Here is a 16,457-nt window from a genome sequence, read left to right as displayed (position 1 = left end):
AATATTTATTCTAGAGCTCCATTGCAAATATTATTTTAGTTCAAAACATTTTATCATTGAATTAAATGTCTAAATCATACAAGGCACTGCTGGTGGCTTACCAGTGGACTGAAAGACTCCAGGATTACAATGACAGTATCTCTGTGCAAAAGCTTCCATCATTCGGTCAATCTTCTGTGCCTCTCCAGGTAATCGGAAGCTCCACAAAAATTGCCTGATATTTTTATATCAGTTTAAAAAAAGTAAATAGCTAATATTCAGATTATAGATTCTAAATTTTAGTTGCAAGATAGAACCAACATGCATCACTGTATTAACACCAACATTTCTATGAGGATAGTGAGTGCCATATTTCAGAATACAAGGTGGTATATCATTTATCTAGTAATGGGTCTGGAGTGTCCTCCAAAGCTAAGAGAAAATCCATTCATTCAAAATATTTTTGGCTATACAAGACAAATTTTTATATTTACCTCATTGGGAAATTGTTCATCTTATTTCATACATACTACATAAATTTTGTACAATCTACCAGTGCATTTTATTTTAATGATATACTGAAGGAGCACTTAAATGAAAATAAACAGGACATTGAGGCATATACTAGTCAAGCAACCTGAACACTCTTACATTCTGCTCAAAGTCGTGCAGGAATTTCACAGATGTTTCATACTGTAGGCAACATATTTTCATACATTATGGAGTGAGACTTTTCAGCCCATAATGCATGTGCTGGCTCATGGTGCAACCCCTTTAATAATTTTCCCTGTAACCTCTTCTCCCCACGCTTATGCCAACTGCATCCAGATTCTACACCTCACCTACACACTGGGGGCAATTTAAAATGGACAATTAACCTACCAACCTGCACGTCTTTTGGATACAGAGGAAATGGAGCACACAGTTGGCCGTGCAAGCTCCACACAAGTGACACCGGAGATCAGGGTCAAACAGAATTGATCAGAAGGTCAATTACCAGCTTCACTACATTACCTGACTTACCCTGTACTGCGTTTTCAGTCTGATATTCCTTCAGACGTTGGGGGGGGGGGGGACAGAGAGGTGATAAATTGTGTATTCAACAGATCTAAGCACTGATGTATTTCAAACAGGCATTACTAGATAGGATTTAGAGATCTAATCTGACGAGTTGACATGAATGAGTATGAAACTGGAATAATTTAGACATCAACAGGAATACATGACCTACTTGTTCAATAGCTTATCTGCAGCCTAAACTAGTTAGGTAACTAGCATCATTCTCCACACAACGGAAACTTCCAACGTCAGCTAAGGAACTTGGAGATCGCTAAAACTATTAGAACACAAGACGTAGGAGCAGAATTAGGCCATCTGGCCAATCAGGTCTGCTCTGCAATTTCATCATGGTTAACTAACTTATCCCTCTCCACTTTCTGTAAATGCAGCATGAAACCAATTAAGGCATTTAATTCCAAACAATCCAAACTAATCTCCTTCCATGTTAAAAGCACAATGATGCCTCCCAAAATGATAAAATTTTGGATTTCTGTACCAATCTAATGGTACAGGATTATGCAACCCAAATTGTGCATTGATCTTCTTTGTGTATTCCGTTTCTACCACATATTATGAAATTAACCACAGGCATAGAATATAATCACATAATCATAATAAAATCAAGCCAGTACAGTTTCATTCTGATACTGTGATAAACCTATTAGAATATTGAAATGATAGATCAAACTAATGTAGTGCTTTCGGCTAAAAGGTAGTCACGTTTTGTAACAATACTTGGCTCCCTCTACATCCAGCAATTTACATACAGTAGATTTCGGTTAACCGATGCAGCCACTTATTAGGAACAACCATTAAAGAACAAAATCTAATCAAGAAAATAGCTGGGATTCCCTTTGTTTATTTCGGACACCATGCCATTTAATTGGGACAGGAGACTGTTGCCGAACAGTTTCCAACTAGCATCAGTCGTGTGCACTCATGTAGCCATTAGACACAAAACCCTACTTAGAGCGAACAATTTTTAAATAGTGTCAGTTGAGTGTGTTTGTGTTCAAAAAGCAGTGATTTCTGTCATTGATAGTTAGTGAGAAATAAACAGTAAGACAATTCAGAACTGTTTTGCTCACTGCAGTTCCAAGCATTCAGGCTTGGAGATGCCAGAAATGGCCAAAAGTGAAAATGAAATTATTTCGATACTTCAGCAAGTTAGGAACAACAAAAAACAAAGGTATCAACAATCATCTTGTATATTACAACAAAAATAAAGGTTTGGAGGATGCAATCGTCAAAAGCATTGTATGAAATCAGTCCATTATCTGCACTAGGTGTCTGTGTAGTTCTTGTTCACTTACAATCAATAAAAGAACAGTAGCGCACACCGTTGAATTCCTCCATCAATAACTAATAGGAACTGATAGTTTTATAATAGTGTTAACATTGGTAGTGCTCTAATTTGTTCTGCATTTCATTTAAGCACATAATTTGTTACTCAGTTTATCTTATTTTTAAATATATACCTTTTCAACTATTTCCATGAGACTTTGGCTAATTGGGACAGCAACAATTGCAGCAAAATATACTGGCCCTGTTGTGTCCCAATTAATTGGAATACTCCGTATTTTAAATAGCTATACTGGATTTTGCATTAAAAACTCTGTTTATTGACAACAGCTAACTGAGTTGTTAATTAGTTACAAATTTATTTAGAGGTGCGTAATATGCTATAACATGCAATTGAATAACACAATCAAGAATATTTTAAGATTGATTTTAACTTGTGTAAAGGGTTTGGACTAAAAATTCATTTGATAAACTTACCATCTATTTTAACCTTATAATCAGCCCACTGTCACTTCCTAGGCAACAGGCCACTATTGATGAGCAAAATATCTGCAAAGTGCTTGAGGATTGAAAAAAAAACAACAAACACTGCTAGGCAGCCTAAATGCTAATATCATTTTTTTTTACATTTCATTGCTAATCATTCTTACCGCAAAGCCTGCACCAGATTTAAGTCTGTGAATTCATGAAGCTCCACAAATGCATGAAGAACTTTGACATTGAATTCATCCCTGTAAGAGGTCAGAATGCAACATTTACAGAATATATGTTACATTTTTAAGTCACTTAGAATAATAGTGCAATAAAATAATGTTGTCCTTCATGTGATCCGACCTATAAAGTCTCAGCATTACATCTGTGAGGCAACAGCTGTTTTGAGGCTTCAGTTTTAACTGCAATCAACATGTGAGCTGCTGTTACTTTCAAGCAGAATGCTACTCCCCTCATGGTTGGAAATTGGGCTCTTCTATGCAAATAATGGGATGGAGGACACAATACTGTGGAGGCTTACCAATAGTGGCAAGCACTCAGAAATTATTGACCATTGAGTTATTCACCAATAAACCACTGACCACATCCTCAAGGAGGACTGCCAAAAGAAAGCAGCATCCATCATCAAGGAACCTCACCATCCAGGCCATGTTCTCTTCTCACTACTGTCTTCAGAGCAGGAGGTACAGGAGACTTGGGTACCACACCACTCGGTTCAGGAATAATTGTTACCCTTCAATCAGCAGGCTTTGGAACCAGTACGGATAACTTCACTCACCGCAACAATGAACTGTTTCCACAAGTTATGGAGTCACTTTCAAGGACTCTACAACTCATGTTCTCAGTACTATTTATTATTAAATTTTTTTATGTTTGTAGTTTATCTTCTTTTGTGCATTGGTTGCTTGTCCATCTTTGGTTTGTGTGTAATTTTTCATTGATTCTATTTGTTGTACTGCAAATGCCCACAAGAAAACGAATCTCAGGGTAGTATATAGTAACATATATACTTTGATAATAAATTGACTTTGAATTTTGAACTTTGATTATTGTGGATTTATTTAAAGTAATATTTTTCCCACAAACCATTGAAACTTTCCTGCCTTTTGTTTTTAAAGAGGTTCCAGCAGTATCTTTTATGAGCCATTATAATGTCACACAGGTGGAGTCACACCACTGAAGGTTCCAAATTGTGTGCATGATATACCATGGAATTGCAATCTGCATTAAGAAATCATCTCCCGACTTCAAAAGATAACCACTCTAGTGGGCCAGAATCCTGATCGAGACAATGACAGCGACAGCTGACACACATGTGTTAATGGGTTAGTATGTGATACGCTGCTACTTTCAGTTAAAATGGGACCTTTTAATCAGATTTTTACTGTGCTGGAAAGAGTACATTAACGTGCGTAGCAATCCATAAATAAATAAATTAGCTCTGAGTATGACACATGGGCATGAGATAGGTATCAAGCCAAAATAATAGATTTCAGAGAAAGAGACTCAGAATAAAAAAAAGTGAGGACTTTTGAAGATTATGAAGATTGGAAACAGGCTGATATGGATTTAGTTTGGAGTGAAAAATAGATTAGTTGTTACAAAATACACCGAGTCAAAAATTAATAAACCATAACCAATATTACCTCTCTCCTAGGTAATCCCCAATTGCAGTCTTGTTTAGTCCCTCTCCTTTGTACAGAAACTGCGCAATATCCTCTCGAGTATTCTTCAACAGCTCATTTTCAATCAGAAATTGAATCCCCTGTAGCAAAGAACACACTTGAAATTCAATTGATGCTTTTAAAGACAATAAATATCAGTGATTTATTTTAACCTATCCCATTATCATGGGCACAATAAAATACAGTCCAGTAGAGTAAGAGGGTGCAATGTTTTTGTAAGTGAATGAATGGATGTGATACAATCAAGAAATTTAGATTAAAAATCAGCTTCAAGGCTCACAAAAATTCAGAATTCTATTTAAAACCTTTCACAAATATCAAACAGAATGTACAGAGGTGAAAACAGATTAATTTTTAAACTAGTTTCCACTGTATCATTTGTTTAACAAAAATGTGCTGCAAGAAACTGGTGTGAACCTTTTGTCAGTAATGTGCTTTTTAATGTACTGTTATGTAGATCAAAAGACCAAAAGTATTCTGTTATAAATGCTATGATTTAGGTTAATTGTGGGTTTTAAAATCAGGAATGATGCGCAATCACAAGTATTATAAGGTGCTTAGGATATTACTGCACCAGATGTTTAATGTGTTGTAGCTTTAAAAATAAACCAGTGTAAACCATGGAAAATTGCTGCAAAGAAAATCTCTGCTTCTCCCTCCACTGATACTGCCTGACCTGCTGAATGGCTCCACCATCTTCTGTTTTTATTTTAGATTTTTATTTTCTATGATCAGAGAAGTTTATATGCAGTGTCCACTTTATTAGGTACCTCCTATACCTAATATAACGGCCACTGAGTGTATGTTCATGGTATTCCGCTGCTGTAGCACATCCACCTCAAGGTTCGATGTGTTGTGCACTCAGAGATGCTCTTCTGTGCACCACTGTTGTAACATGTGGTTATTTGAGTTAATGTCACTGTCCTGTCAGTTTGAATCAGTCTGGCCATTCTCCTGTGACCTCTCTCATTAACAAAACGTTTCCGACCACAGAACTGCTGCTCATTGGATTTTTTTTTCTTTTCTTGCACCATTCCCTGTAAACCCTAGAGACTATTGTGTGTGAAAATTCCAAGAGATGAGATACTCAAACCACCCCATCTAACACCAGTGAGTTCACAGTCAAAGCCACTTAAATCATATTTCTTCCCCATTCAGATGTTTGGTATGAACAACAACTGAACTGCTTGACCATGTCTACCCGCTTTTATGCATTGAGTTTTTGCCACGATTGGCTGATTAGATTCTGCATAAATGAGCAGGTGTACCCAATAAAGTGGACACTGAGTGTATTTATCCATTAGAAAACAGATACAAGATCATTTATGTATTATATTCATTTTCAACGCTAACAATTTTGCTTAACACTAACAGTTCAATGCAACAGTGCCCAATTGTTAGCAGTCAATTATTTGGCAATAGCATGAAGTGGAATGAAGGCAATTACAATAATTAAACCTTTTTACATTACAAGAATCCTCCCTTCATGCAATTTGGCCGGTCTCCAACAAATCCCAAAATGTGCTTTAATAATGGGACTCTCTTGGTGAAGTAGAATAATCATCCAAAAAATAACTAACCTGTTCATGTGGTTGAGAGCTACTTTACAGATCACAGAACCATATTACTGTTAATGTAGTTGAGTAAAATAATGACTTTTGTTATTTTAATTAATTATATTTCCTTACTTCCACCATCTATCCAAAAATACAGATATCCGGCCTGTTCCAAATAAACTTCATTTTCTCCCATAAGAAAGCCATAAAGTGCTAAATAGATCGTAGCAATTTCTCAAATCATTTTGCACAAAAATGCTTTTTAAAAGTAGCTAACATAATGTCAGTACCATAACAGCTGTAAATGAAAATATTTGTTAATATGACTGAAATCTGAGCATACAGTAGCAATGAAGAAACATGTTACTAATTTATTGTGTAGTTCAATACCTCTCACCACTACCAAGATCTATAACATTTTTTTCCTACACATGTAACTTCTGTAGCAAACATGTACACAGGCAAGTATGCTAATAACATCATTAAATCTGAGGATTCACATAATAATAGTAGTGCATTTACAGCAAAATGCCTTAAATATTATGATGCTATAAAGAATTAGATGCTGCCATCACTTTTTCATGAAGAAATTAAATTTAAAAATACAATTAGTTTTCTTTTTGCATAAAGTATTAAAATTGCATTACTATTTATTTGGAGGTATTCACAAAAACAAATTACAGGAATTCATTTGGGATTCCCACTTTGAAAATGATCTTTGACAGATGTTTTCAGAATGAGCTTCAATTAGCCATCCTAGTTTCAAATCAATGTGTTCCAAGCTTTGAAAATAAAATTGCCTGTATTGAGTGCAAAGCCTTAAAACGCTAATTAACAAATCATGTAAGATGGCATAAATAACATCATAGAATAATGCAGAAGATGCATCTTTGAAATCCTGAGCAACTTCACCGAAGAGCAAACAATTTGTTAGAAATATGGAATTATTAGGCTGTACTTTGAAGACCAAAACGGTGCAGAAAAAATTGTTGGAAGAACTCAGTGGAAGGCAGCATGTGTGCAAGCAAAAGAATAGTTATCATTTTAGGTTGATATCCTGCATCATAATGTTCAACCTCACAACACAAAGTACAGTATGTACTCTGCTTCAGATAAAATAGTTGAAAATTTTAATACCAACTTTACTAGTGAAGCCTATTTTGTGTACATACACATGTGTAAATGTGAGCTACTATTATCAGTATTGATCCTGTGGTTATTTGTTTGTTTGTTCACCTGTACACATTTGGTGGCTTTATCAATCAGGCAAGAAGAATAACAGCTCATCATTAAAAAAAACTATCATTGAGGACAAGTAATAAAACTAGCCCTTTTTCCAATTTACAAAAGAACATATGCAGCACACATATCTTTATCCCCTTAATATTAACTTCATTCGTTGATACTTATCAACTGTTTAAAAATCATAAGCCTCTGAGACCAGTGTTGCTCCAATGTTCTGTGACCTAGATAAATGTCAACTTGAAATTGTGTTTGAAAAATTGATTAACTTTTATCAAATCTATATCATCCGTCCCCAATAGAGCAAGCAAGAACCACAATATGAAAAATTGCTCAAGGTTTGCTGAAAGGAGCACCCTTGATGGATTGAAATAGGTTTGTCACATTTACTTCTCCCCCATACTCATGGATGAACTAAGGACAAATGTCTCACAAAACTGAGAGAGATCAAGAAGGACTCCCTTGCACCTGAACCTCTCCTTTGTATGTTCATTGACTTAATCCAATAGCAGTTGTGATAATTAACTGAGGTCTATGTACATGTTCAGCAATATAATAACAAGACGCACCCTCACTCAAAACACTGACAACATGGAAGCAACAAGACTTCTTACCTTCTTGGGATCCATATTGAATTTCTTCCGGCCCATGGCCACTTGCTTATTTCGTTGCATATTTTTTCTGAAAAATGAATTAAAATTACACATTAATTGAAAAGGACAGCCATTGATTACTAAAGTGTGCCATAAAAACAGAAAATGCTGGAAATACTCAGTAGGTCAGGCTGCATCTTTGGGAAAAGAAACAAGAGTGAACATTTTAGGTGAAAAACCCTTTGATAGAACTGGGAACTTTATTAAGCTTTAATGTTTTTTTTTAAATTATCAACTACTGGACTTAAGCCAATATAAAGCCAATCATAAACACAAGAGATTCTGCAGATACTAGAAATTCAGACAACAGACACAAAATGCTAGAGAAGAGCAGGTCAGGCAGCATCTATGGAAAGGAATAAGGAAAAAGGAATGGAAAAAAAAGGATGTTCCAGGCCAAGATCCTTCATGAGGACTAGAAAGAAAGGGCTTGAAAGAAGTCAGATTAAGGGGCCGGGGGAGGAGGAGGAGTATAAACTGGCAGGTGATAGGCAAGGCAAGGTTAGGGGAAGGTAGCTGAGTGGGATAGGGGGTTGAAGTGAGAAGCTGGGGAGTGATAGGTGGAAAAGGCAAGGGCTGAAGAAGGAATCTGATAGGGAAGGAGAGCAGACCGTGGGAGAAAGGGAAGGAGGAGGGACACCAGATGGAGGTGATAAGCAGAAGAGAAGAGAAGGGGTAAGAGGGAGAGCCAGAATGAGAAATGGAAAAAGAGAGAAGGGTGAGGGGTAAGAAAATAAACTCAATCATTATGTGGCTGACTGCTATCTCTTGCTATTGTACAGATAATAATTCCCAACCATTACAACCGACAATAGAACCAATACGAGGCACGATAAAGAAAGAATTTCTGGATAATTAAGGTAATTATATACCATATTTAATCATCTTAATGGCTTTACACCTAATGATATAATTATCTAATGCAGTCATATTATGAACTATGAGGTGGTGTACAGGCATACTTCGCTGGTCGGCCACCCAAAGGTAAAAACATCGGCATTTTTTTGTTGCACAATTTTTGGACGGCGTTTCAGAGACAACAATGCCGAGTGATTTCCCAAACTTTTCTGCCCAGCAACACGAAAGGTCAGAAGAAGAATTAGTTGTGACTAGAAGTGTAACCTGGGACGTTCCTGATCCAAATGGCACAGAGCCCACATTATACAAGGTACTAAATATTTTATGGTATGTTTTGCTGTTGTAAACAGAGTTGGGAAAATTAACAAAATGCCACACAAAGAAACCTGTAACACAAGAATATGAAAGAGACACGGGAGACTGCAGGTGCTGGGAACTCAGCAGGTCAGGAGCGAAATGACTAGTCGACAATTTGGATTCATAAGACACAGGAGCAGAATTAGGCCATCACATCTGCTTCACCATTCAGTCATGGCTGCTTTATTTTCCCTCTCAACCCCATTTCTCCTGCCTTCTCCCTCTAAATTCTAATGACTTTACTAATCAGGAACCTATCAACCTGCACTTTAAATATGCAGTTTAGTATTGCTGCTGTTTTATAGTTTAGTTTTGTCTTAACTATTTTTTTGTCAATTGGTGCTTTTAGTTTGACTCATGAAATATCTTTGGGATCTTCCACTGGATTTAAAAAAAAGCAACTTGATTTATACAGCAGAACTGAAGTAGTAAAGCAACTAAATACAACTAAACTACAAACGTTTGTAAATGGATTACTATGGCATGTGAATGTCAATTTGGTGGAAGAGTCAGGTTTAGTGAGAGACTGGAAGGAAAAAACAGAGAGGTTTACACAGGGAACTAGGGCTTAATAGCTTGGCAGTTATCAAAGGCTATTAACTTCCTTCTTTTTAAAAAAAATCTATTATAATGCTTCACTACTAATCACCCTTAGAAGATGTAACTACAAGAGAAGGACATACTCTTGTAGGTTAATTGATTATTGTAAATTGCCCAGTGATTAGGCTAGGGTTAAATTAGGGAGCGGCATAACTTGAAGGGCCAGAAGGGTCTGTTTCGTGCTATATCTCAAAAAACATACCGTAGACATACAATATCAAAATTAGCACCTATTCAGAAATAGCTTTCGAATTAGGCATTTGTTTAAGCCAGACAAGAATGGGTGCACGAAACTTCCTACACAATTCCTTTATGGCTGACAAAATCATCTTAACAACAATGTTCACCATGAATAACAAAGCAGATTGTTGATGTTTCAGCCCTGAACCGATGAAAGCTCTCATCACATTCCAAAAACTCCATGCTGGTTTTGAAGCTGCTTAGCTTGTAACAACATAATTTGTTCTGTCACTATCAAACAAAGAATTTTTTTTTTTTTGCATCAGCACTGACCTTGTGCCCTGTGCACAAGCCTCTACTGGAAGCCAGGCAAATAGAAGAGAAGGAGATGCACTGCGCTGTTGTTAACTAAAATATAATTAACCATCGGATCATAGTAATATTACAATACATTACAGAATATTTGAATACAAACCGAAGCAAATTTCCCTCGCCAGAGATAAGCAATCAACTGGCTGCATTTTTTGGATGTATTTTATCATAGAGTATGGTAACTGCACCTCTTTCCGGTGCCAAGTGGGTGGACATGGTAAAGAGGGAACGAGATTGATCAAGTTAGGATTTGGCACTAATAATGTGTGGGACACAACAGGAGCATTAACAGAAGTTTCTGGGACAGATATGTATGGGGGAGGGGGCAAGTAACAGTTATTTGGTGTTGTGTTTTTTTAAAAATGAATGCAACTACAGAATTTTTTTTTAAGAGTAACACATACAAAATGCTGGAGGGGAGATCTGATAGAGGTTTCTAAGATTATGAGAGGCATAGATAGAGTGGACAGAGAGTAACACGCACAAAATGCTGGAGGAACTCAGCAGGCCAGGCAGCATCTATGGAAAAGAGTAAACAGTCGACGTTTCCGGCCATGACTGGGGTAAAAAAAAAAGATGAGAAGTTAGAGCAAGGTGGTGGTGGTGGTGGGGGCGGGGGGGGGGGAGGGAGGAAGAAGTGCAAGGTAAGAAGTAATAGGTGAGGGGGAGGGGTGAAGTAAAGAGCTGGGAAGTTGATTGGTGAAAGGGATAAAGGGCTGGAGAAGGGGGAATCTTGTTGGAGAGGGTAGAAGACCAAGGAAGAGAGGAAAGGGGAAGGAGCACCAGAGGAAGGGGAAGTGATGAGCAGGTAAGGAGATAAGGTGAGAGAGGGACATAGGAATGGGGATGGTGGGGGGGGGGGCGGGGGAGAAAACCACTGGAAGTTCAAGAAATCGATGTTCAAAGATGGAAGGTGTAAAGACAGTATGTATCTGTTTCCCAAGGTTGAAATGCCTGATCCCAAAGGGCATGCACTGAAGGTGAGAGGGAGTAGGTTCAAGGGGGATGTGAGGAGCCTGGTATGGTGGTAGAGGGAAATACATTAGAGGCACTTAAGAAAAGTTTGGATAGACACATGGATGTAAGGATAGAAGGATATGGACATGGTGTAGGTAGAAGGGATTACTGTCAGGGTGTTTTGATTTGTTTTTGAGCTGCTTCAGCACAATGGTGTGGGTTGAATAGTCTGCACCTGTATTGTACTCATCTATCTTCTAACTCAGCAGATCAGGCAGCATCTATGGAAATGAATGAACAGTTGATGTTTCGGGCTGAGACCCTTCATCGGTAATATTATATGGCTGAGCAGACTCAATGTGCTGAATAGTCTAAATCTGCTCCTATGTCTTATGCTGATACACATCAGGATAAGATTTGTTCCCAGTTTTAGAAAAGCTAGTTAGTAAATACAATACATCTCTGTCACACTTCAGCCTTTCCAAAGGTTGGAACAGTTAATAGACCAGGCAACACCCTGTCACTGGACCAAGAATGCGGAGGCAAAAAGAAGTCAGTGTAGGAACTGGCAATAAGCGAGCGCAATCTGATGAGTGGGAGTGAAGATTGCCTCAGCTGACACAACATGGGATGCTTTACTCGAGAACAGCAGCAGCATCACTGGCAGGAGGCACTAACCAGGCTGAACATGGTGTGCAAGAGTCTGGTGCAGAGCAGGAGGAAGGTGTCACGCCTTAAGGAAGTTGCAATGGTAAGCCAATCCAATATTAACATTGCATTGCCAGGCAATTATCTAATTCAAGCCCTTCACACAACCTTACAGATTTTTTTCTGCTGACATACATGGTTACTTGTTTCAAAATGGATCAGTGATTCACAACAGAAAGCCTTGGTACTGCCTATAAAAATCTTCACACAGAAAAAAGGCTTGGTAGGAATCCCAAAATACCTCTGAATGCGTCCCATGTTCTGTGACCTTAGATCACAGAACATTGAACATCACAGCATAATTATAGGCCCTTCAGCCCACAATATTGGGACAACCTTTTAACCTACACTAAGATCAATCTAACTTTTCCTTCCTACATATCCCATTTTCTATCGTCCATGTACCGATCTAACAGTCTCTTAAATGTATTTGCCTCTACACTGCCCGTGGCTGCGTGTTCCACACACCCATCGCTATCAAGTTCTTATTGTTTAAACTATACAGAGCAAATTGTTTGCAATGTTCAGTTAAATTTTCAGAATTATAATTTGGAATTCATCGTCTATAGAAGAAATCACATTGGCACTATGTCAGAAACTGGATTGCCTTCTTCTGCGGGAGATGAGGAACTGGTGCATACTTGTTCTTGCAGAAACGAGGCTCCAGGACAATATCCCATGCACCACCAGTCTTTAGGACATGTCACTCATGGATTTGTGCTAATCTTAGTTTGTGAGTGTATATGCTATTGTAACTAAATGTGCTCTGTGTGACTGTATATACAGTGCTTTGCACCTTGGCCCCAGAGGAAAGTTGTTCTGTTTAGCTGCACACATAGGTATGATTGAATAACAATTGAACTTGAACTATCGTATGTGCTTCCTATATCACCACTGGCAGCACAGTTTGGGCACCCGCTACTGTGTCAAAAACATGTCTTGAACATCTCCTTTAAATGTACCCCTCTCACCTTAAAGTTATGCCCTTTAGCATTTCACATCTGCAGCCCGGAGCAGAGATTCTGACAATCTACCTATGTCCCACAAGATTTTATAAAATTCTATCAGAGCCCTCCCCAGGCTCCATCACTCCAGAGGAAAATATTCAAGTTTATTCACCTCATAGCTTATACTATCTCATCCATGCAACATCTTAGTGAACCTCTCCTGCAGTGTCTCCAAAGCCCCCGTATCTTTCCTCTAGTTGTCTAATCCAGCATGTGAAGACAGACTCCAGCAGACTGAGTAGACGAGACCAATGGAAGGTCCAGCAGTCAAGAAGGCGGTCTCTGCAAGCGTCGTGGAACGTGTAGAGCACGACAAGACACAGAAGACGCCCTTGATCATCCACTGTGCCTAGTCCCTTCTCCAGCCGTCTCGACTCTGTCTTGCCACTGGATCCAGATGGGAAGTGGGAAGAGAGAGAGTGGAGCCGATGCTGCGCAACTCCCCCTCACTTAAATCCAAATCATGCGCTAGTCTCGACACCATCATAATGGTGTTGAGGTCCTCATCAACGTCAACGATGGGCGAACACATCTTTCCTCTAATGCAGTAACCATAACTGCATACAATACCCCAAAAGTGGCCTAACCAAAGCTTTATACACTGGGAACATGATTTATCAACTTTTACAGTCTTTCTTTCAACTGATCAAAGCAAACATGTCATACGCCATCTACTTGTATTGTCACTTTTTGTGACTTGCACACCAGGGTCCCTCTGTAAATCAATGCTTCCCTCTGCAAGTCCTTATATTTGATCTCCCAAAGTGCTTCACCTCATATTTTCCCACATTAAGCTCCATCTGCCATTTCCTCGCACATATACCAGGCTGATACATGTCTTGCTGTATACTTTGACAATCTCCTTCAGAATCCACAAATCCACCAATCTTATGCATCATCTGAAAGCGTAGTAACCAGCCCATCCACATTTTCATCCAAATCAATATATTTTATACTTTTTTTCCATTCAGTGACCACGTTTATTAGGTACATCTGCTCATTAATGCAAATATCTAATTAGCTAATCATGTGGCAGCAACTTGATCAGGTCAAGAGGTTCAGTTGTTGTTCAGACCAAACATCAGAATGGGGAAGAAATGTGATCCAAGTGATCTTGACTGTGGTGGCAGATGGGTTGGTTTGACTATCTCAGAAACTGCTGATCTCCCAGGATTTTCATGTACAACAGTCTCTGGAGTTTACAGAAAATGGTGCAAAAAACAAAAAAAATCCTGTAAGCAGCTGTTCTGTGGGCAAAAATGTCCTGTTAATGGGAGTGGTCAGAGGAGAATGGCCAGACTGATTCAAGCAGACAGGAAGGTGACAGTGACTGAAATAACATACATTACAACAGTGGTGTGCAAAAGAACATCTCTGAATGCACAATATGTTGAATTTTAAAGTATGTGGACTACAGCAGCACACTACAGAGCACAAACATACACTCAGTGGCCATTTTATTTTGTATAGGAGCTAGCTAATAAATTGGCTACTGAGCATATGTTCTATATAGAACATAGATTTATATATATCACAGACATCCTAGCACTGATTACTACAGAACACCATTGGTCACAGACCCATAGGGATTCACAGGCAATTTTAAATTTTGAAAACTTAACAAGGGGTAGCACATTATCACCATATTATTACAGTTAAAAAAAATGAATTTAACTCATTTGAAAACTAATGCAGTCTTGGAAACCAAGGCAAATATTTATTGTACATGGGAGTATTTTATGCAAACTCTTGTTAAGAACCTGTTTTTGGTTTATCTGCTCTTTTTCACTCTAGCTTCCTGGATGTTTAAAAGCTGAAACAGTGACAATGGAAGCTGCCATAAAATAATCTCCATATAATAACTTGGGATTTCCTCCAACTTGCTGTCACTCTGCTGCAGTAACTACTACAGAAGGATGAATTTATAATATTAATGAACAAGAAGAAATAAGATGGTCCAGCCAAATGTACCTCATATAATAAACACAAGATGATCCTGCAGATGCTGGAAACAAAGCAACACACACACAAAATGCTGGAGGGGCTCAGCAGATCAGGCAGCATCTATGGAGAGGAATAAAGAATCGGCATTGTGGGCCAAGACCCTTCATTACGACTGGAAAGGGAGGGAGTAGAAGCCAGAATAAGGTGTGGGGCGAGTGGAAGGAGTACAAGCTGGCAGGTGACAGGTGGAGGTAGGCAGATGGGGTGGGGGTGAATGAAGTGAGAAGCTGTGAGGTGATAGGCGGAAAAGATAAAAGCGATGAAGGAGGAACCTGATAGGAGAGGAGAGTGGAGCATGGGAGAAAGGGAGGGAAGAGCAGCATCAGAGGGAGATGATGGGCAGATGAGGAGAAGAGGCAAGAGGGGAGCCAGATGACTTATGCAGCCTCATACAATGACACTTCCCATCACCACTACCATGAATAAATAGTATTGCGGCAGAATTTCCACTAAACTTACAACTCTGATGTGGCAGCAGTTTTAAGCTAAAAGTTGGCCAGTAATACATGTTTTTTACATATTAAGTTATCAATCCAATCACTCTGTGAGTTGTTGTGAATTGTACCATTGTTTAGGATATTATGCAGAACTACATGTAATTGTTCTGCGTAACAAAATACTTCTAAAAGTAGGTACAATTTTGACAACACTCAATGCAGGTACTGTGTACGGAACAAAGAGAAAATAGAATTGAGTTCTTACCTCTCTTCTGTTGAACCTAGGTTTTCAATTTCATTCGTAACCTCTGCTATCTCATCCTTCAACCGCTGTAAAAGGATTAGATTCAATAAGTAACACCACCAAGCATGCAATTGCTCTCAAGCAAGTCATTTATTAACCAAACACAAAAATCAAACAATAAGGTAACAATATTCCCTGAAGTCATTGTCTTTTAAGTGTACTCACAACAAATGTACTTCCAATTTCATTACAAAAGCCAGATAAATCTCCCCTTAGATGTGTAGGCCAGTATGTCATCAGCGTAGAAAGAAACGCCCATGACAGCTAAATATGCAACCTTAATACAAAGCCCAACATGATTTAAAATTGCGTAATATCCCAATTACTCCTCATAATAAGGTTAGAAAATGCTCTCAATACTCAGCATCTGCGGAAGGAGGAACAGAATCAACATGTGAGGCTGAAGACTGTTTGTGCCCTGCTGACAAGTTCAGCTCTCACCAAGATGAGAAATTGTATGTCCAAAGGTTATTCAGAATTAGGTACTCTGATCATCAGGATAGCAGTACCATCACCTGGACTGTTTTCTGAAGAAACATTAATGTAGGAAATGATTCCTTTATAGAGCAAGAATTTAATCACATGATTTTTAGACTTCACCACAGTGAAGCTTGATACCTGGTAGGGAAAAATATGCCATGGGAAAAGGCTGATGATTCTGAAACTGAAAAAAAAGTAAATCCAAAATCAGGATACATTCTTAGA

The 16,457-nt window shown here is 38.4% G+C and overlaps 1 protein-coding gene across 5 annotated transcripts in view; it reads right to left on the bottom strand.

Annotated features, from left to right (window-relative positions):
• cyth1b (cytohesin 1b) overlaps nt 1-16,457 on the bottom strand; it is a 265,069-nt gene that overhangs the window by 28,248 nt on the left and 220,364 nt on the right. For all 5 annotated transcript variants that reach the window (XM_072242622.1, XM_072242617.1, XM_072242621.1 and 2 more), the window contains exons 3-7: nt 15,714-15,778; nt 7,930-7,996; nt 4,479-4,597; nt 2,991-3,071; nt 102-214 (exon numbers count right to left, since the gene is read on the bottom strand). In XM_072242622.1, coding sequence (XP_072098723.1) covers nt 102-214; nt 2,991-3,071; nt 4,479-4,597; nt 7,930-7,996; nt 15,714-15,778 — 445 coding nt within the window. The remainder of the gene's footprint in view (nt 1-101; nt 215-2,990; nt 3,072-4,478; nt 4,598-7,929; nt 7,997-15,713; nt 15,779-16,457) is intronic.

The sequence above is a fragment of the Mobula birostris genome, chromosome 24 (genome assembly GCF_030028105.1).
Source record: "Mobula birostris isolate sMobBir1 chromosome 24, sMobBir1.hap1, whole genome shotgun sequence".
Taxonomy (NCBI): domain Eukaryota; kingdom Metazoa; phylum Chordata; class Chondrichthyes; order Myliobatiformes; family Myliobatidae; genus Mobula; species Mobula birostris.
This window is presented reverse-complemented; position numbering and strand designations above follow the sequence as displayed.